Genomic DNA, 17,214 nt, shown 5'->3' on the forward strand with positions numbered 1-17,214 from the left:
TGGTACTCAAAAATCTTACCTAACTTTAGGCATGCAAATAATTAGTTTCCTGGTTCTAGGGCTTGGCAGAGAGCTTTCCATACTATCTGAAACCAAGACTAACACACAGCCAGACTGCAAAAGCAAGACACAAGAGGTCCAAACAGGATAGTCACAGCACAGAGATGGTGTCTGGATGAGATCCACAACTTAGCAATGTTAGTGGTACAAAGCCAATTCTACACCAGCTAAATGCTCCTGGCATTAGAAAACGTGACAAGAAGGGGGAACACTGAATGCAGAAGTTTCTCGTTGACTTTCCCCTTGCAGGCAGCCACCCTGAGCACGCAGCCACTAGCAGGCATGCCGCCACAGACATTACCTTCTTCCTAGCTTGCTCTATAAACTCCAGAGGAGCTTTCCCGAATTGAAACGCAGCTCCAAACCAAGGGATCCAGCTCCTGATGCAGGGAGGGGAGCTCGGGTTTCTCAGCTGAAACAAAACAGCCTTGACAATAAGGAGTCCCAGGACTGCTGCCAAGAAGAGAGTGAGATCCATTTTGCCTGCTCACCGCCCGCCCCGGCAGCTGCTCCGGCGGCCACAGAACCGGCATGGCCGCACTGGCTCAGCTCCGAGTTAATGAATAGGCCTCTCTGATCAGCCCTGCCAGCTGAGCACTGCCATGGAGACAAGATGTCAAAGCACCAAGCCCTTGTTGTGGGAAAGGCAGAGCCAATTGTGCTCTATTCTGGGACGAGGACCAATTTCCACAGCTTGCAAAACTTAGATGTTGCTGTGGCAAGTCCTTGGACTTTGTGCCAGTTGCTGGGAGGCTACTCAGGCAGCCAGGGACATGGCCAGGGACACTGGCAAATGCAGAGCTTTATTCAGCTAAAAAAATTTGCTCTTTGGCAATATGGAGTTTACAAAGCAGAGAGGTTGTGATTTGCAGATCTTTAGCTTTCAGCAAGTCAGGTGGCAAGAAACTTCTGCAGGCATCACCTGAAGCAGAAACCTCATGAAAGGTATCACTCACCTGTCTGAGATCACCTAATTAAAGGCTAGATGTGTGTCCAGTGTCTGAAAAGCAAGAAACGCTTTGGGGGTTGAACTGACAATTCAAAGCCTTTTGATCACCTCTGTTATATCTCTGCAGTGTCAGAAGACAAGGTTTCAGAGAGGTCAGATTAGTTTCTTTGCATGCATGGAAGTGGCATGTCAAAATTACATATAGAATTCATTAAGTTTAAAAAAGTCCTCCTAGGACACCTGAGGGCAGGGTGCAAAGAGGATGGAGCCAGGATCTTTGCAGTGGTGCCCAGTGAAAGGACAAGATGCAGTGAGCATAAACAAATACAGAAATGCCCACTTAATTTTTTATTTTATTGTGATGGTGGTCAGGCACTGCAACAGGTTGCCTAGAGTGGCTGAGGAGTCTGGGAGACATTCAAAATGTAACTGGACACAGTCCTTAGAGCCTGTGCAAGGTGACCCTGCTTTGAGAAGGACATAGGACTAGCCAGACTCCAGGTCTGCTCCAGCCTCAACTGTTTGATTTCCTAATTTTGTTGTTGTTGTTGTTGTTGTTATTTTGTCTCCTTTTGCTCTAGCTCTTTGTCCAAATCTCTTGTTCTTCTCAGTCCCAGGACCTGATCCTCAGGCCCAGACTCCTTGCTGGAACAAGCCCTGCTCAGCTCTTCTAGCCTTTCATCTATTTGGTCCACAGTCAAGCATCCAGCTCTACATCACATCACAAGGGCTGTAAAAAACAGATCTATGTCCTTCATTAAACAGTCATATTGAAATACCTTGGCATGTTACCTGTTGGGCATAGCTGCAGATAAACAAACCCAAACATATCAACTGTGGCAATTAGGATGCTGATCTCCATTTCACAAACTGTCTGTAACAAACAGATAAATCACGGTTAACTGTAGTGTTACTACACTTCTGTGTTTAGCTATCACAACTCTCTGTATGCTTATTTCCTGGTTTTATTTTATCCATTAAATTCTTTCTTTTCCTATGAATGGGTAAAGTGATAAGAGAGCTACAGGCCTTGGAATATTGGAGTATATTTTCAGTACATGCACAGTATATTTTCATTAGCTTGCTGAGTAGTGAGTGCAAAGTGATCTGTGTGTACAGGTAAGAGAAGCCCTTAGCCCTCTGTGACAACATTAATTAAAGGCCTTTGTGTTTGTTTTGGCCTTTTTGTTTGGAACATCATGTGCTGAAGGACATGAGATGCACTACAGTGAGGAGGACACAACCAGTACGATGGTGCAACAGTCACTACCAAGCCTTCCTCAGACTAAGCCCCAGTCCTGGGCAGGTTATGGTTAATGATTTTTCCAAGTAAACTAAGACCTGCTGGAGCAGGTGAGATAACTGGGCAGTCTGGTTGCCTTTCTCCATCAGCAAACAGCCCTCCCAGACCGTGCTGCAGTTTCCCATCCTATATGAAGCACACACCCTCTCTCTGCATATGCATGTGCAACTTTTGTCAAACTGGCTCAGGAAAGAAACAAAAAAATGCTGTCTCAAAAACTGAAATAAATGAATAGGAAGGGTCCTCCCTGCTGATGCTGTCTCTCTCAGGATTTGGGGATATATGAACTCCAGCTATGGACTTTTGTGAGCACTGGCCCTTCTCTGTTTCACATATCACAGAGCTGTCCATGCAAGGACAGCAAGTCAGGTTCATTTCAAAGATCCTGCGAGGAGAGAAAAGTCTTCTTTGCTAAGTCAGTCTGGTTTAAAAAAGAACCTATTTCCTCAAACTAAAAATGACCATGGAGAGTTGCTCTTTCCACAGGATGCTGCAATGCTATGGGGTTTATTTTAAGGAGGGATCCAGTTGTTGTTTTGCACTCCCTAAAGCATTCTTATAGAGAAAACAGAATCAGACTGTACCCAGAGGTAAACAGCTAAGGGATGATGGTAAAATCCCAGTCCTGGGAGGTTTTCAGGTGAGCAAACAAGACCTTGGGCAACGTGATGTATCTCTGAGGCTCTTCCTGCTTGAAGCAGAGGATTGTAGGATGACTGTAGGTGACCTCTAGAGGTCGTCTCCAGCTTGCATTGTGAATCAACGATATATAGGTTGCCATATAGTGGCTAAACCCAGAGAATACTATGGAGGGAGGCACAAAGTGCCATGGCAAATTGCATGAACTGTCAAGAAAAAGGCACTGAACCACTTGTGCCTTCCATGCAGCCAGGCCTTCTTCCCAGGGTTTTGTCAGTAGTTTGTTTATCACTGCATGAATTCTAATGAATTTTAACCTAAAGAAGGATGCAGTTTAATACTGATTACTGGTGAGCAATGAGATAAATTCATCCAACTTCAGCTGAATATTTAACATGCAATGCTTCCTTCATTTGTCTGAATCATTGAGACAGGAACCACACACCAAAATGTCAGGCAGTCAGACAGGTGTGTGGGAAGGTGTTCAGGAATATTTTCTGTGACCTAAAAAATCCTCAAATTCTCAGCATGAGGATTACTGACTAATGGCTAATGATTAACTTTGGGGTTCAGCTGAGACTTAAAGGAAAAGCCTCTCTTGAACAGCATATACATTACCCCTTTTTCTAAAAAATGATGAGGATATAAATATGTCTACATTAATTTAAGAGAAATTAGGACTTGCATGCAGCTAACAGGACTGCAGCATTCAGCCAGGAAAAGCTTTAAACTTTTCACTTCTGGGGCTCTCAGCAGAGTGATCAGCTTCTGCCATCCCAGGTTTGCAGGTCCCTCGCTCAAACTGCACTGCTCCGTGCTTAATCCGCAGGAGATGCAGATTGCTGTAGGCACTCCATCACCCCGGCTCGGCACGTGGCTGCTGCTAATGCAGCTCTTATTAAACCCGGTCTGGACCGCTTCATGCCTGCGGGATGCCTGTGCAGCTGTTTGACACGGCAATGCAGTCTGGGGCTCCCGAGGCACTGCTGTCACTGACAGCACCCCGTAAAGCAAACAGACCCCACACACGTGCTCGTGATCTTGAGCTCTCATTAATGATTACTCTTTTTAATGCAGATAATGGACAAAAGTGCGTGTGTACCCGCACTGCCTGTTTCCTGGCACAGGGCAGCGCTGGTGACAGACTACATTTCCCAGGAGCCTGTTGAACAGGATTCTCTTGTGTCACTGCAGAAGGACCTTGCCGCTCTGCAGGAGCCACTGGGGCTGGTGCAGTTCCTGGTGCTGGCGCTGGAGGAAACATGACCTTCAGCAACTTGTCTCCTAAACGACCCAGAACTGAGCTGTGCTAGGGTCTGCTCTCGCTCCAGACAGACCCTGGCTGGGTGGCTGGTGAGCCTCGGTTCATGTGAGATGCTAGATGTCATCTGCAGAAGAAAAGAGCTTACCTTTTCCAGAGAGATGGCCCCGAGCCAGCAAATTCGCTCTGTCAGCCTGTGCAGCGGCTGTGGCAGAACTAGGTACAACTCACCCTGATTTTCCGAGAGGGAAGGGGGTCAAAATTTACTTACGGGGGGCAGGGGAAACGTCAGTCCCCGGATGCCTCATTCCTCAGTGTTCAGTCCAACAAATCTGTGCATTTCACTGTGCTCATTTTGCCTTTTCTGTAATCGAAGCCTTACAAGTGTTTTATGTCACCTGAGCGTGGCTGGAGGGAGGGCTTTTCAGGATGAAGTCTTTGCCGAAGGACTGCAATCGTTAACACAGAAGAGCTGTGCCTGGCTTAAGCTTTGCAGTTGCTGAGTTTCCAGAAAAAAACCAAAGAGGCAGGGAGATCTGTTGCCTAAGTTACTAGCAAGGGCTGAGTCCTTCTGGAAATTGCTTTTCATAGTTAATGAAGGTTAATCAAAGAAAAATCGACTCGTTACTGGTTACAGTGGAGATGGCTTTAAAAATGGAGATGGAAAATTGCTGAAACCTAGGATAGAAGCACACTGGCATCTGCATGTTACTGCTTTGTGATCAAGTAGCTTATCTGGAATATTTTTCAGCATGTTCTGTGTCGTTTCTACAAGTTCTCACAGGCAAATCTGTTACATTGCTCTAAATGATTTGTAACTTCTCAATCTTTGCTAATCTTTAAACACGAATACCAAACAATGCACAAATAGACTGTAAATCTGCTGAAGTTTTGAGCATTAACTGCATTCCCCCAGCATCTGAATCCTGCTCTGGAAGGATCGTGGGGTGTCGCTGGGGTATCAGCCCAAAGACAATGCCTGCTCTTGGCCACTCCCATCTGGAGACAGGCTGGGTAGGTCCATCGCTCAGTGAGGCACTCCAGGTCTGGAACTGAAATGTGAGGCAGCAAATGTGTATCCATACTGTTTCAGGAGCACTCCTAGGAAGCTGAGATCAAGTTGGACCTCCTTCCCTGGCCACCAGTTTTCAGTGAGAGAAGTAACAGGCTAGACATGATTTTGGTACCTTCATCTGGAAAAGAGTATGTTTTAGAGTGGTTTGTAGGATAGATTTGCAGACATGTTCCTGGGTGAGCCTGCATGTGCATCTGCCTTACGATGGCCACTGTGGGGTTGTTCTGGAACTTAACGTGCTGCCACTATGCTGAGCAGAATTGGAGAGGCCACAGGATCGATTGAGGGATTTGACTGGTCTTTATTCAGGGGGAGTAACTGGAACAGGATTTTTAATCATGAGTCTCTTGGAAAGTACACATATTGCATAACAAATCTGCAAAATGAAAGACTTGGTGTTTGATGGGAATGTAATTTGGTTACTCGTGCCCAGAGCCGCTTTTAACAGATCTAGATGTGCAATCTTCTCTTCTCCATGAATCTCCTGCACCCTCTTGGGTATAGTACCTGCTGCCTGCAGTGCCTGCTGTACAGCCCCTTTGGTGTCTGGCAGGTGCAGATGTTCCCAGTGTGGGAAGTCTCCCCACCACGGCATTCATATTCACATGTGTTCCCTGCCCTTCCTCTTCAGTGACATTTCCCCTGGATCTCACGAAAACCCGGCTGCAGATCCAAGGTGAAGCTGCCATCCGCCGGGATGGAGCCGCCGCAGGCCAGGAGGCCCCATACCGTGGGATGCTGCGCACGGCAGCGGGCATCGTGCGGGAGGAGGGATTAGGGAAGCTCTGGCAAGGAGCCACACCGGCCGTCTACCGCCACATAGGTGATTATCTGCTCATGATGGGACAAGTGTGGGTCCTGCCCTCTGTGGCCAACAGCATTTTGGAGTCAGCTTGTCATACCTTCTTGTATTTTATATATATCTGTGATGTACCTCCAGTGCGGCAGTTAAATGCCTCCCTGACATCCGATCCCGTCAGATCTCGGAAGCTCAGCAGGGTCAGACCCAGATTAGTACTTGGATGGGAGATCTCCTGGGAAATGCCGGGTGCTGTAGGTTCTAGTCCTGAGGACTTCACTGGCACCGTCCAAGCTCGCTCGGCCGTGGCAGATGAACCTCAGGACTGAAACGGTGGGGCCAGTTCTGCGCACGCTGAGCCTCACCTAAAATCCACTGCGCAGGCTGGAAGGGCACAGCCACGTGGGGACAGCCCTGCCCAAATCTGCGTTCGTGAAGCCGAGCCACACACACACACACACACACACACACACACACACACACCTCCAAGTGCAGCCTGCAATCCCACTTTGAAGTGTATATGAGGTTCTGGATCAATATTTTCTTTTGCTTCCCTTGCCCAGTCCTTATTCTGGCTTTTGGGAAAACAACATACGATTTCCCTGTCATCTTTGCAGAACAGCCTTGTGCAGGAAGCACAGACAGGCACCCAGAGCCCTCAGAACAATAAATATTTCATATTTGAGGGAAGTGGGGATGGGTTGGGAAAAAAAGATGCTGGGAAAAAAAGGTTGCAAGGACTAGAGAAGAATACAAGTGCTAGAAGAAATGCATTAGCTGGTTGTCCACAGGTAACAGCTTTCTGTGCTTTACTTCGAAATACAGTGACAGGAACAAACCTCAGAAGTGCTTATGGGAGGTTTTGTGCTTGCCATCAGCTGAGGGGGAAGCAATGCAGTCTCATCTCCTTAGGATGCAGGCCCATGGCTCAGCCAGAATGATTCTCTGATGCTAAAATGTTTTGGCTCTAGCACTGACACCAGGTGACCCCCTCACTTTCCCCATTCTGATCACAAATGTGAGAGCAGTGACCAGCTGACCCACGTGAGCTCTGGAGTTTCTTAAACCAATCTCTTGATGTCTCTGTCGCAGTGTGACCTCCAGAAATGGCAGACCCAAGAACTGTCTCCTGCTTTTGTTTCCCACAGTGTACTCCGGTGTTCGGATGGTTGCTTACGAGCATCTCCGTGATTCTGTGCTTCGCAGGGCTGAGGATAAAACCTTTCCTCTCTGGTAATGTTGCACATTTATGCATATTTATTGCTTGTTTGGGGATTGTACTCACTGAAGAAGTCATGCAGCCAAATCTTAGGCCCAAAATGTATCTGGTTTTAGAACAGAATTCATAAAATCTAACGCGAAACACTTGTCATGCCTGGTGCTTCAGGAAGGGAGAACTCTGGATAGCAGTGAAATTTCTGGTTTTACTAAAATAAATAAAACCAGAAAATCAACACAACCCAACAAGTAGCAGTGAGAGATAAAGAAAACTTTTATATATCAGCAGGCAGTTTAGAATTTCAGATTGGCATTCAGTTGTAATATATGAAGCATCATCCCCTACTTGTGTACCTTGCCATCCTGCCTTTAAACTGATGCTGTGAGTGACCCCTCCCCCCAAAGCAGGACTCTGAGCTACATTAGTGTAGGGTAAGATAAAAAGTAAAGGTCCTTTAATAACACAGGCCTATGGCCCACAGGAATACAGGATGACATGCATGTGCTCTCCAGTTTTAGTTTCCATGGCTTTTATAATAAGATCCCTCCAATCATTGCTTTACACATTTCTTAGTCCAGCCCCAGTCCCACCCCTGTTCCACCCCCTGGAATTGGTTCTGGGGTCACTGGGACCCTCTGTTCTTCATTCTCCTCTTCCTCTGGCACACAAAGGTCTCTTGGAGCTCTTCCAGTGTTCTGAGTTCTGGGTCACTCTGACCTATGTTTATGTCTTGTTCTGTAACCCTTTCTGACAGCATTCAGGTCTTTACCTTGAAAAAGAGACTAAGCAACTAAGAGAATTTGAGCTACTGATAAATGCTAAGAGTTAGGATGTATATACAATGAACTTAGGCTGCCAGAATATTAGCACATTACATCTACATTTGCTACAGTTACTGTGTTCCTAAAATCCACAAAATGTGAAAATCAAAAACCCCTTTGGCATCAAACCTTAAGCAAGGAGCTTAATGAAACCTTGATTTTTTTCCCCTCCAGGTAAGTTTTAACCCTTTTTAAAAATTGACAGAACTACTACTGACTATTCTAACCACCTGCAGTCATCACAATGATGACCTCTGACTGTTAGTATATGGAATAACTATTTGCACTTTCCCCACCTGGGTCATGCTGCTGAACTCTTCAGCTCAAGCTCTGCAATTTGTGAAGATGCTCAGTGTAGCCTGGAGCACATTTTTTTCCCTCTTTGGCAGGAAAGCTGTGGTTGGAGGCATGTCTGCGGGTGCCATCGGACAGTTTTTCGCCAGCCCAACTGATTTGGTGAAGGTGCAGATGCAGATGGAGGGAAAAAGGAAGTTGGAAGGAAAACCGTTACGGTCAGTTCCTCTCAGAGCTGGTGTTTGTTTCCTGTTACTGATCGTTCTTTGACCCAGAGTGTGGTTCTCTCTGTTTTCTGCCATCCCCTCTCCACAGCTGCTCTGTGTCCTTTTAGAGGGAGAGCAGTGCCTGGGAAGCACACAATGGCTCTGGGCAGAGAAGATTCAAGATTTTCTCCTTTTTCCATTTATATTCACCTTCTGTATTCTGATTTTTTGGTCCGAGACTACAAACTCTCACCCATCCTCTGTGTTGCAGCATGTCCAAGCCAATGCATTGCTATGGGGAGGGAAGGATGCTTTCTGAAGATGGGAAGCTGGAAGAAAAGATGAGGGAAATGGCTCATGCAGGATGCACAGGCACAGGGAAGGCTGGTAGAAAGGAGGGCTTGAGACCCTCCTGCAAATACCAGGACATGCTGCTCTTTGCATCCCAAATTGCTGCCATCTTTCTGTGTCTTGCACATTTAGTATGGCAACCCGCTGTGGGATCAAAGGATTATCTGCTGTCAGAGGCCAAATCATTGCTTAGCAAGACAACCAGTATGTTTGGTAAAAATATGGTGGTGTGAAAGTCAAAACTGGATGCAAAAATGGATCCAAAAATAGGTCCAGTGGGCCAGATCCTTGCAGGTATAAATGACCAATCCTATGTGAGGACACAGTGCAGCAAAGTGCTGGAATATGCAAAGATTTTCCCATATCTGGGCTGTCTACCTATGAGTTGCGCATTGATTTCAGGTTTCGGGGTGTGCACCACGCATTTCTGAAGATCCTGTCTGAAGGAGGAATACGGGGACTTTGGGCTGGATGGGTGCCAAATGTCCAGAGAGCTGCTCTGGTCAACATGGGAGGTAAATGGAATAACTTGTTCTGCAGCACTTAAGGCCACACTGAAACCTGAAGAGAGAAGAGTTCAGCTGCTCCTGTGGTCTTAGGGTCTTGATTACCCACACTGGGGACCTGTTTGAAGATCACTGCAGGTGATTTCTGCCTTGTGCACCTGTGCTTTTGTTCTGTAGAAATCAAATTGCTTAATAATAACAGTTAGTGCCTGAGCCTAAGGAAAGGTGAGCTGGGAGCTGAGAGGATCCTACCGCCAGCAAAGCAGGAACCTCACCAGCTGCCATCCAGCCCGCAGTGCCCAAGCAAGGTGAGCAGGGCAGAGCCAGTGAAGGCAGCCAGGCTTCACTAAGATCCAGATCCTTAGGAAAGTGTGTGGTGATGAGGCAGGTTTGAGGCCAAGCCCCAAAGCTGAGCCAGCAGCACGTCAGGTGTGGGTAACCCAGACACAGCTCAGTGATCACCTGTGAGGTAAATCAGAGCAGATCAGAGCAGAAAGGAGAATGTGCTCACATGTCTAAAGACAGAACTCAGGTGACACAAACATCATCAGAACTTGGGGACAGAGTGCCAGTGGGAGGAGCTGCACTGGAAATTAACATTGCATGCCATGAACAGCACAGACACCAATTACTTCTGACAGTGTTGTTTTTTCTCATTATCCTCTACAGATCTGACCACTTACGACTCGGTGAAACACTTTTTGCTTCTGAACACATCACTTGTGGACAATAGTGTAACTCACAGTGCTTCCAGGTCTGTATTCCCCAATTATCCCTTTTCCACTGTGGAACATTGCCTTGATCTGCCTCTCTGTGTCAGCAGAAGCCCTCATTCTTTGATTTTGATACTGCTGCTGAAATATAACTTTAGAATTCTTTTTTTTTTTCCTGAGAGAGCATCACCTTACAAAAGACACAAGAGAAAGGATGCAACTATTGCTACAAAACTGCCCTGAGTAAAGTGCCTTGCTGGTGCATTTAAACACCTTTGTTCTCACCTGTGGGAGCACAGGGATACAACCCCTGCAGGACCTCTTTTATTCCAAAAGTTATGAAGAAATCTACTTTATAATATAAACAATATCATGAACTGCCTATTGTAGGTCCTTTATTCCTGCCTCAGAACTGTATACAGAGGGCAGCAGGCACTGGGAGGACATCTAAGCAAGAGCAGCAGTAGCAAGGCACCTCACAAACCAAGTTTATGAGTTATTACTCATAATTTATTATAATTCTTTTAATATGTCTCTGTTATAAGAACCAGAATCACGATTGTCATGATACATCTTGGTTTCTTCTTTAAGTATCTGTTGCTGTTGGCAGTGCCTGTTCTGGGCTGGTAGCGGCTGTTCTGGGAACTCCTGCTGACGTGGTCAAAACCCGGATAATGAACCAGCCCAGAGACAAGCAGGGAAGGTACAGACACTTTGGAACCCACTTTTCAGTAGCAAATTGAAACCCTGAGTCTCACTGATTTCACTGTGAGCAAAGTGCTAACAATTTACTCATCACCTTTCTGATGATGATTTGAGTGATTTGGTGACTGTCTGGGGGGTGTTACTGTGGTGGCCACCTAAGCATAACAAGTTACTCCAGTGGATTTCAGTTCTGATTAGACCCCAGGGAGCTTACAAAAACCTTTTGCTTGTAAATAAGTGTCAGCCACAAAATATTTTTATGAGGGGGATCGGATTCTTTTAAATGGCACATTTGTAATGCTAACACTTTGTTTTCATTGCACATTCCTAGAGGGTTGCTCTATAAGTCTTCCATGGACTGCTTGATTCAAACTGTCCAGGGTGAAGGGTTTATGTCTCTATACAAAGGCTTTATACCAACCTGGATGAGAATGGTACGTGCCTTTCAACTCTCTTTACAAGAACAATTAGCATTAAAATTTGAGGAGTTCTTTGTGCATCAACATTTTTTCAACACTCTTTGGGTGTCTCAGTTTCTTTAACTGCACTTAGCATGCACTGAATGTGGTGCATGACACAGCTGCATGTAGGGTCACTTCCCTCATGTTGAAATTTGCACCTCTTTAATTTCTAAAATGCTGGCCTGCTTAATTGCTAGAAAATCTTCTTGCTTTTCTTACAATTTCAGGCTCCCTCCTTTTTCCCTTTCCCAACCTCTCCATTGTTCCTTTCTTACTCTCAGGCCTGGAATCTTTTTGTGTCTCTCATACTTTCATTCCTCCTTCTCTCCTCATCCCAGAATTACTTTCTCTTCCATCCTGGGTCTCATTTTCACCCCTCTTGTATTCAGGGTGGCAGCTTTCTCCTGCACTCTGCTGGGCTGTTAAAGTTCCAGCTCTACAGTTGGGCCAGGCAGCAGTAACTGGAGCCTGGGAACTGGAACTCTGCTGTTAGTTTGAGCAAAGGACAATTCCCAATAGCAAACTTACATGTGACTGCCTTTTTTAAGTCCATAAGAATTAAAAAACAACCAAACAAAAGCATCTCAAATAAATTTTATGCAAGGATAATTGTCATTTTCTGATTAAAATTTGAGAACAGGTAAACCCTTTAAAACAATTAAAAAGCATTCAGCCTGAAGCAGCTCCCACATATGAAACATTTCAGGTCAAACATTTATGGGTTGGCAATCTGAAAAAAAAAGATACTTAGGTGTCTTGTGAAGGACGGGGCAGCCATAATCATATGTAATATTATAAATACTGTATGAAAGACAGAATCATAGAATGGTTTTGGTTAGAAGGGACCTTAAAGATCACCCAGTTCCAACCCTTGCCATGGCCACTAGAGCAGGTTGCTCAGAGCCCCATTTAACCTGACTTTGAACAGTTCCAGGGATGAGGAGTTCACAACCTCTCTGTGCAACCAGAGGATTGGGAGCCTCTCTGGGAACCGAAATATGAGACTGAGTTTAAGAATAGAATTTTTAAGAGGAGACAGTCTAATCTAATGTGCTTATTTATTGGATTGCTTCTGTTTTAAGCCTCTAAATTCTGTGTTTGCTTTCACAGGCTCCTTGGTCACTGGTATTCTGGCTCACATATGAACAAATCAGAAGGATCTGTGGAGTCAGTTCTTTTTAAAATCTTCAATATTCATGAAACAGAGGAGAATCAAAAAGCTGAATTCTCATTCCACAAGGCAGTAGGATCATATGTATAGGGTTTTGCTCCCAAACTAGTCCTTACTGCTTAGGAACAGCCATGCCTATTTGATTGTCAGACTGCCATATGAAATTTATATTATCCATACAGAATAGAATTGTCACAATAATTTGTCAACCAGCAGCCAGCATCAGATTTCTGAAACAGTAAACAGGGGTAAAAAAAAGTCTACCAAGCAAATAGAATATAATACTGTCTGCTTGTTTGACAACAGAGATGGTTTCTAGTAAGGACAAGAGCAGGTTGAAAACACAGCACTGAACAACTTCTGTGGCAAAGCATCTATAAAATTATTTGGGAATTCTTTTTATTAATTGCATTTGCACACACATAAAAAACTACCTCTCATTAGTTTTATGCCTCAGAAAACCAAGCCTGTAGTGCTAAGTATTGAAAAAGATAAAGGCAGTGTACCTGATTCCAAATTTGCTTTACACAAAAAGTGGAAGAGTTTGTGTTCCACTTACTTCCCACAGATTGCCTGGCCTCTCTGCTCAACCACTGAGTAAGATCCATGATTGGAATGCAGTCCTCACTCTAGGAAATCAAAAGCCTGGGTCACTCTGACCCTTTTGAAGGTCTCATGATACTCCATAGGACCAACCTGACCTACTTGTCCCGTGGCAGTCCCGGCGCTGATGTGGCAGATTGGGTCATTCAGGTACCTCTTTTACACGGAAATACACACTCTGCCCACTTAAAACCTCAGTGCAGACATAACATTCACTTTAAAAAGAGAATACAGTAGGTGCATCTTTGGCAATGAGGAGGCAAAAATGCAATATTAAAATCAACCAGGAGTAGATAGAACAAAGCTGGCTTTGATTTAGTAATACCTAGTAATGGAATGACTGTATAATACTTGGCTCTCTGAGTAAATACTCAGGATTTCTTCTAGTCTTTGCAACCAGTGACTTCAATGTGCCAGTTTCTCATTAAATACAGTTTGGGTGTCTTCTTGGCTCACACTTGTACTTCTTGGTTGTCTTGTAGCTCTGTTGTGCCTGTATGCATTTGGGGGTGTGATTCCAGCTTGGAAAAAATTCATCTCACCATTATTAGGGAGTCACAGGTTGGAAGGGACTACAGTGGGTCATCTGGTGCAACCTCCTTGCTCAAGCAGGGTTATCCAGTGCACATTGCATGGGATTGCATCCAGGTGGTTCTAGAATATCTCCAGTGGGGGAGAGCAGAGATATTCTAGAATAGTTCTAGAATGGTATTCTAGAAGAAGTTCTCTTTCATACTCAGGTGAAACTTCCTGTGCATCAGTTGGAAGGTTTTGTTCAGAAATACCAATATTTTTCTAGTTGACACCCTGAGAAACTAATCCAAGTTTTTTCTGTCTTGCACACCATCACCAGCAACGACAAACCAGCAAAGCTGCTGCTTCAGTTACATCCCAGTGATCCTGCCTGCTGTCCCACCATCCCAATAACCCTGCTGATGGATATGCAGATTTACCTATCTATTGAGTTAGAGTAAGCATTTTTATCATAGAGTTGTACAATAGTTTGGGTTGAAAGAGACCTCAAAGATCATCTAGTTCCAGCCCCCTTGCCATGTGCAGGAACACCTTCCACTATCCCAGGTTACTCAGAGCCCTGTCCAGCCTGGCCTTGAACACTTCCAGGGATGGGGCAACCTGTGCCAGTGTCTCACAGCAAAGAACTTCCTCCTAATATCTAATCTAAACCTACTCTCTTTTAGTTTGAACCCATTCCCCCTTGTCCTGTCACTAAATGCTCTTGTAAATAGTCCCTCTCCATCCTCCTTGTTAGGTTCCCTTCAGATACTGCAAGGCTGCAATTAAGTCACCCCAAAACCTTTTCTTTTTCAGTCTTAACAAGCCCAATTCTCTCAGCCCTTCCTCACAGGAGAGGCGCTTCATCCTTCTAACCAACTTGGTGGCCTCTGTACTTGCTCCAACAGGTCCATATCCTTCCTGTGCTGAGTCCATCATCAGCAAGTTTGCTGATGACACAAAGCTGGGAGGGAGTGTCGATCTGCTGGAAGGCAGGAGGGCTCTGCAGAGGGATCTGGATAGACTTGAGAGATGGGCTGATTCCAATGGGATGAAGTTCAACAAGGCCAAGTGCAGGTCCTGCACTTTGGCCACAACAACCCCCTGCAGCGCTCCAGGCTGGGCACAGAGTGGCTGGAGAGCAGCCAGGCAGAAAGGGACCTTGGGGTACTAATTGACAGGAAGCTCAACATGAGCCAACAGTGTGCCCAGGTGGCCAAGAAGGCCAATGGGATCCTGTCCTGTATCAAAAATAGCGTGGCCAGCAGGCCCAGGGCAGTGACCCTTCCCCTGTACTCTGTGTTGGTGAGGCCACACCTTGAGTGTTGTGTTCAGTTCTGGGCCCCTCAGTTCAGAAAGGATATTGAGGTGCTGGAGCGAGTCCAGAGAAGAGCAACAAGGCTGGTGAAGGGACTGGAGCACAAGCCCTATGGGGAGAGGCTGAGGGAGCTGGGGTTGTTCAGCCTGGAGAAGAGGAGGCTCAGAGGTGACCTCAGCACTGTCTAGAACTACCTGAAGGGAAGTTCTGGCTAGGTGGGGGCTGGTCTCTTCTCCCAGGCACTCAGCAATAGGACAAGGGGGCACGATGGGCTCAAGCTCTGCCAGGGGAAATTTAAGTTGGAGATCAGAAAAAAATTCTTTCCAGAGAGAGTAATCAGGCATTGGAATGGGCTGCCCAGAGAGGGGGTGGATTCCCCATCCCTAGAGATTTTTAAACGCAGATTGGCCGTGGCACTGAGTGCCATGATCTGGTAAATGGACTGGAGTTGGACCAAGGGTTGGACTTGATGATCTTGGAGGTCTTTTCCAACCCAATTAATTCTATGATTCTGTGATTCTATGATTCTATTCTATGATTCTATGACCCCAGAGCTGGATGCAGTGCTCCAGGTGAGGTTCAGGAGAGCAGAGGGACAGAATCCCCCTCCTCACACTGCTGGATACACCTCTTTGGATGCAGGACACATCTGGCTTTCTGGGTTGCCAGCGTACATGTCCAGCCCCTCACCCACCACCAGCCCCAAATCCTTCTCCCTGGGGCTGCTCTCCCTCTGTTCATCCCCAGCCTGTGTTGGTACCAGGGTGACCCCCAACCCTGGTGCAGCACCTTGAGCTTCGTCTTGTTAAACATCATGAGATTCCTGTGGTCCCACTTCCTGAGCTTGTCCAGGTGCCTCTGGATATCCTCCGGTCCCCAGGAGTGTTACCAGCACCAGCCAGCTTAGTGTCATCTGCAAAGATGCTGAGAGGGCACTTGATCCCTTTATCTATACAATTAGATATTCACAGAATATGCTGATTTGGAAGGGACCCATCAGGACCACTGAGTAGAACCCCTGGCCCTGGACAGGACACCCCAACAGTCACACCATGTGGCTGAGGGCATCATCCAAACACTTCTTGAACTCTGACAGGCTGTGACCACTGCCCTGGGGAGCCTGTTCAGTGGCCAACCACCCTCTGGGTGAAGAACCTTTCTCTAATATTCAACCTAAACCTCCCCTGACATAAATAACACTGGTCCCAGTACTGATCCTTTCAGGGGACATCACACACAGAACAGCCTTGCAGTGAATAAACTGCTTTAATCATTAACGAGTCCCTCTTTCTCAGTGTGATGCCAAAGGGATTTTGTTCTGATTTTCACATTTTGTAGATTTTAGGAACACAGTAGTTGTAGATTTTTAGAGGGTTAATATTTCTAACAGTTTAAGCTTAATGCCTTTCTATCACTACCCCTGTCCCAGAACAGGGAGCTCAATATCCTTTAGTTAATTAATCTTGTTTAGACTCCTTTCCAAGGTAAAGAGCTGAAGGATATCAGAAGGCCCACAGAATGAAACATAAACACAGGTCAGTGACCCAAAAGCCAGAACTGGATGAACGCCAAGAGACCTTTGTGTGCCCGAGGAAGAGGAGCTGATGAAGACAGAGGGTCTTGATGACCACAGACCCAATTCCAGGGGTTGGACCAGGGGTGGGACTGGGGTTGGACTGAGAAATGTGTAAAGCAATGACTGGAGGGATCTTATTATAAAAGCCATAGAAACAAGAACTGGGGCACATGCATGTCATCCTGTATTCCTGTGGGCTGTAGGCCCTGTGTTATTAAAGGACCTTTACTTTTTATCTTACCCTACACTAAAGTGCTCAGAGTCCTGTTTTTGGGGGGAAGGGTTATTCACGGCATCAGTGTCAAGCAGGTACATTGCTATCGCAGCCCTATCGCCCTCCCACCGCCGCCCCTCCCTCCTGCCGCGGCCCCTCCCTGACACCGCCGCCCCTCCCTCACACTCCGGCCCCTCCCTCACACTGAGGCCCCTCCCTCCCGCTGCGGCCCCTCCCTCACACCGCCACCCCTCCCTCACACTCCGGCCCCTCCCTCACACTGAGGCCCCTCCCTCCCACCGCCGCCCCTCCCTCACCCCGCGGCCCCTCCCTCCCACCGCCGCCCCTCCCTCACACCGAGGCCCCTCCCTCCCACCGCCGCCCCTCCCTCACACTCCGGCCCCTCCCTCACACCGCCGCCCCTCCCTCACACTCCGGCCCCTCCCTCACACTGAGG

General features: G+C 46.5%; 2 protein-coding genes across 5 annotated transcripts in view; one reads left to right on the top strand and one right to left on the bottom strand.

Moving 5' to 3' along the window:
* The window catches only part of CYP39A1 (cytochrome P450 family 39 subfamily A member 1), a 29,801-nt gene extending 25,103 nt beyond the window's left edge, over nt 1-4,698 (bottom strand). Inside the window, exon 1 of one of the 3 annotated variants that reach the window (XM_071548222.1) lies at nt 362-725. In XM_071548222.1, the coding sequence (XP_071404323.1) occupies nt 362-538 (177 nt within the window). In that variant the 5' untranslated portion in view covers nt 539-725. Of the gene's footprint in view, nt 1-361; nt 726-4,483 lie in introns of those variants that run through there. The other 2 variants (XM_071548224.1, XM_071548221.1) reach the window with 2 other exon arrangements.
* SLC25A27 (solute carrier family 25 member 27) lies at nt 4,102-13,580 on the top strand. Of its 2 annotated transcripts, XM_071548225.1 has the most exons (9): nt 4,109-4,432; nt 5,919-6,110; nt 7,235-7,319; nt 8,516-8,638; nt 9,380-9,492; nt 10,153-10,237; nt 10,807-10,899; nt 11,233-11,335; nt 12,473-13,580. In XM_071548225.1, the coding sequence occupies exons 1-9, from the start codon at nt 4,333-4,335 to the stop codon at nt 12,542-12,544; spliced, it is 966 nt and encodes a 321-aa protein (XP_071404326.1). In that variant the 5' UTR covers nt 4,109-4,332; the 3' UTR covers nt 12,545-13,580. The 2 variants fall into 2 exon arrangements, with proteins under 2 accessions (XP_071404327.1, XP_071404326.1); XM_071548226.1 differs by lacking the exon at nt 12,473-13,580 and having other exon boundaries at nt 4,102-4,432; nt 10,788-10,899; nt 11,233-11,321.
* The last annotated feature ends 3,634 nt before the right edge of the window (nt 13,581-17,214 follow it).

Source organism: Pithys albifrons, chromosome 2, assembly GCF_047495875.1.
Source record: "Pithys albifrons albifrons isolate INPA30051 chromosome 2, PitAlb_v1, whole genome shotgun sequence".
Taxonomy (NCBI): domain Eukaryota; kingdom Metazoa; phylum Chordata; class Aves; order Passeriformes; family Thamnophilidae; genus Pithys; species Pithys albifrons.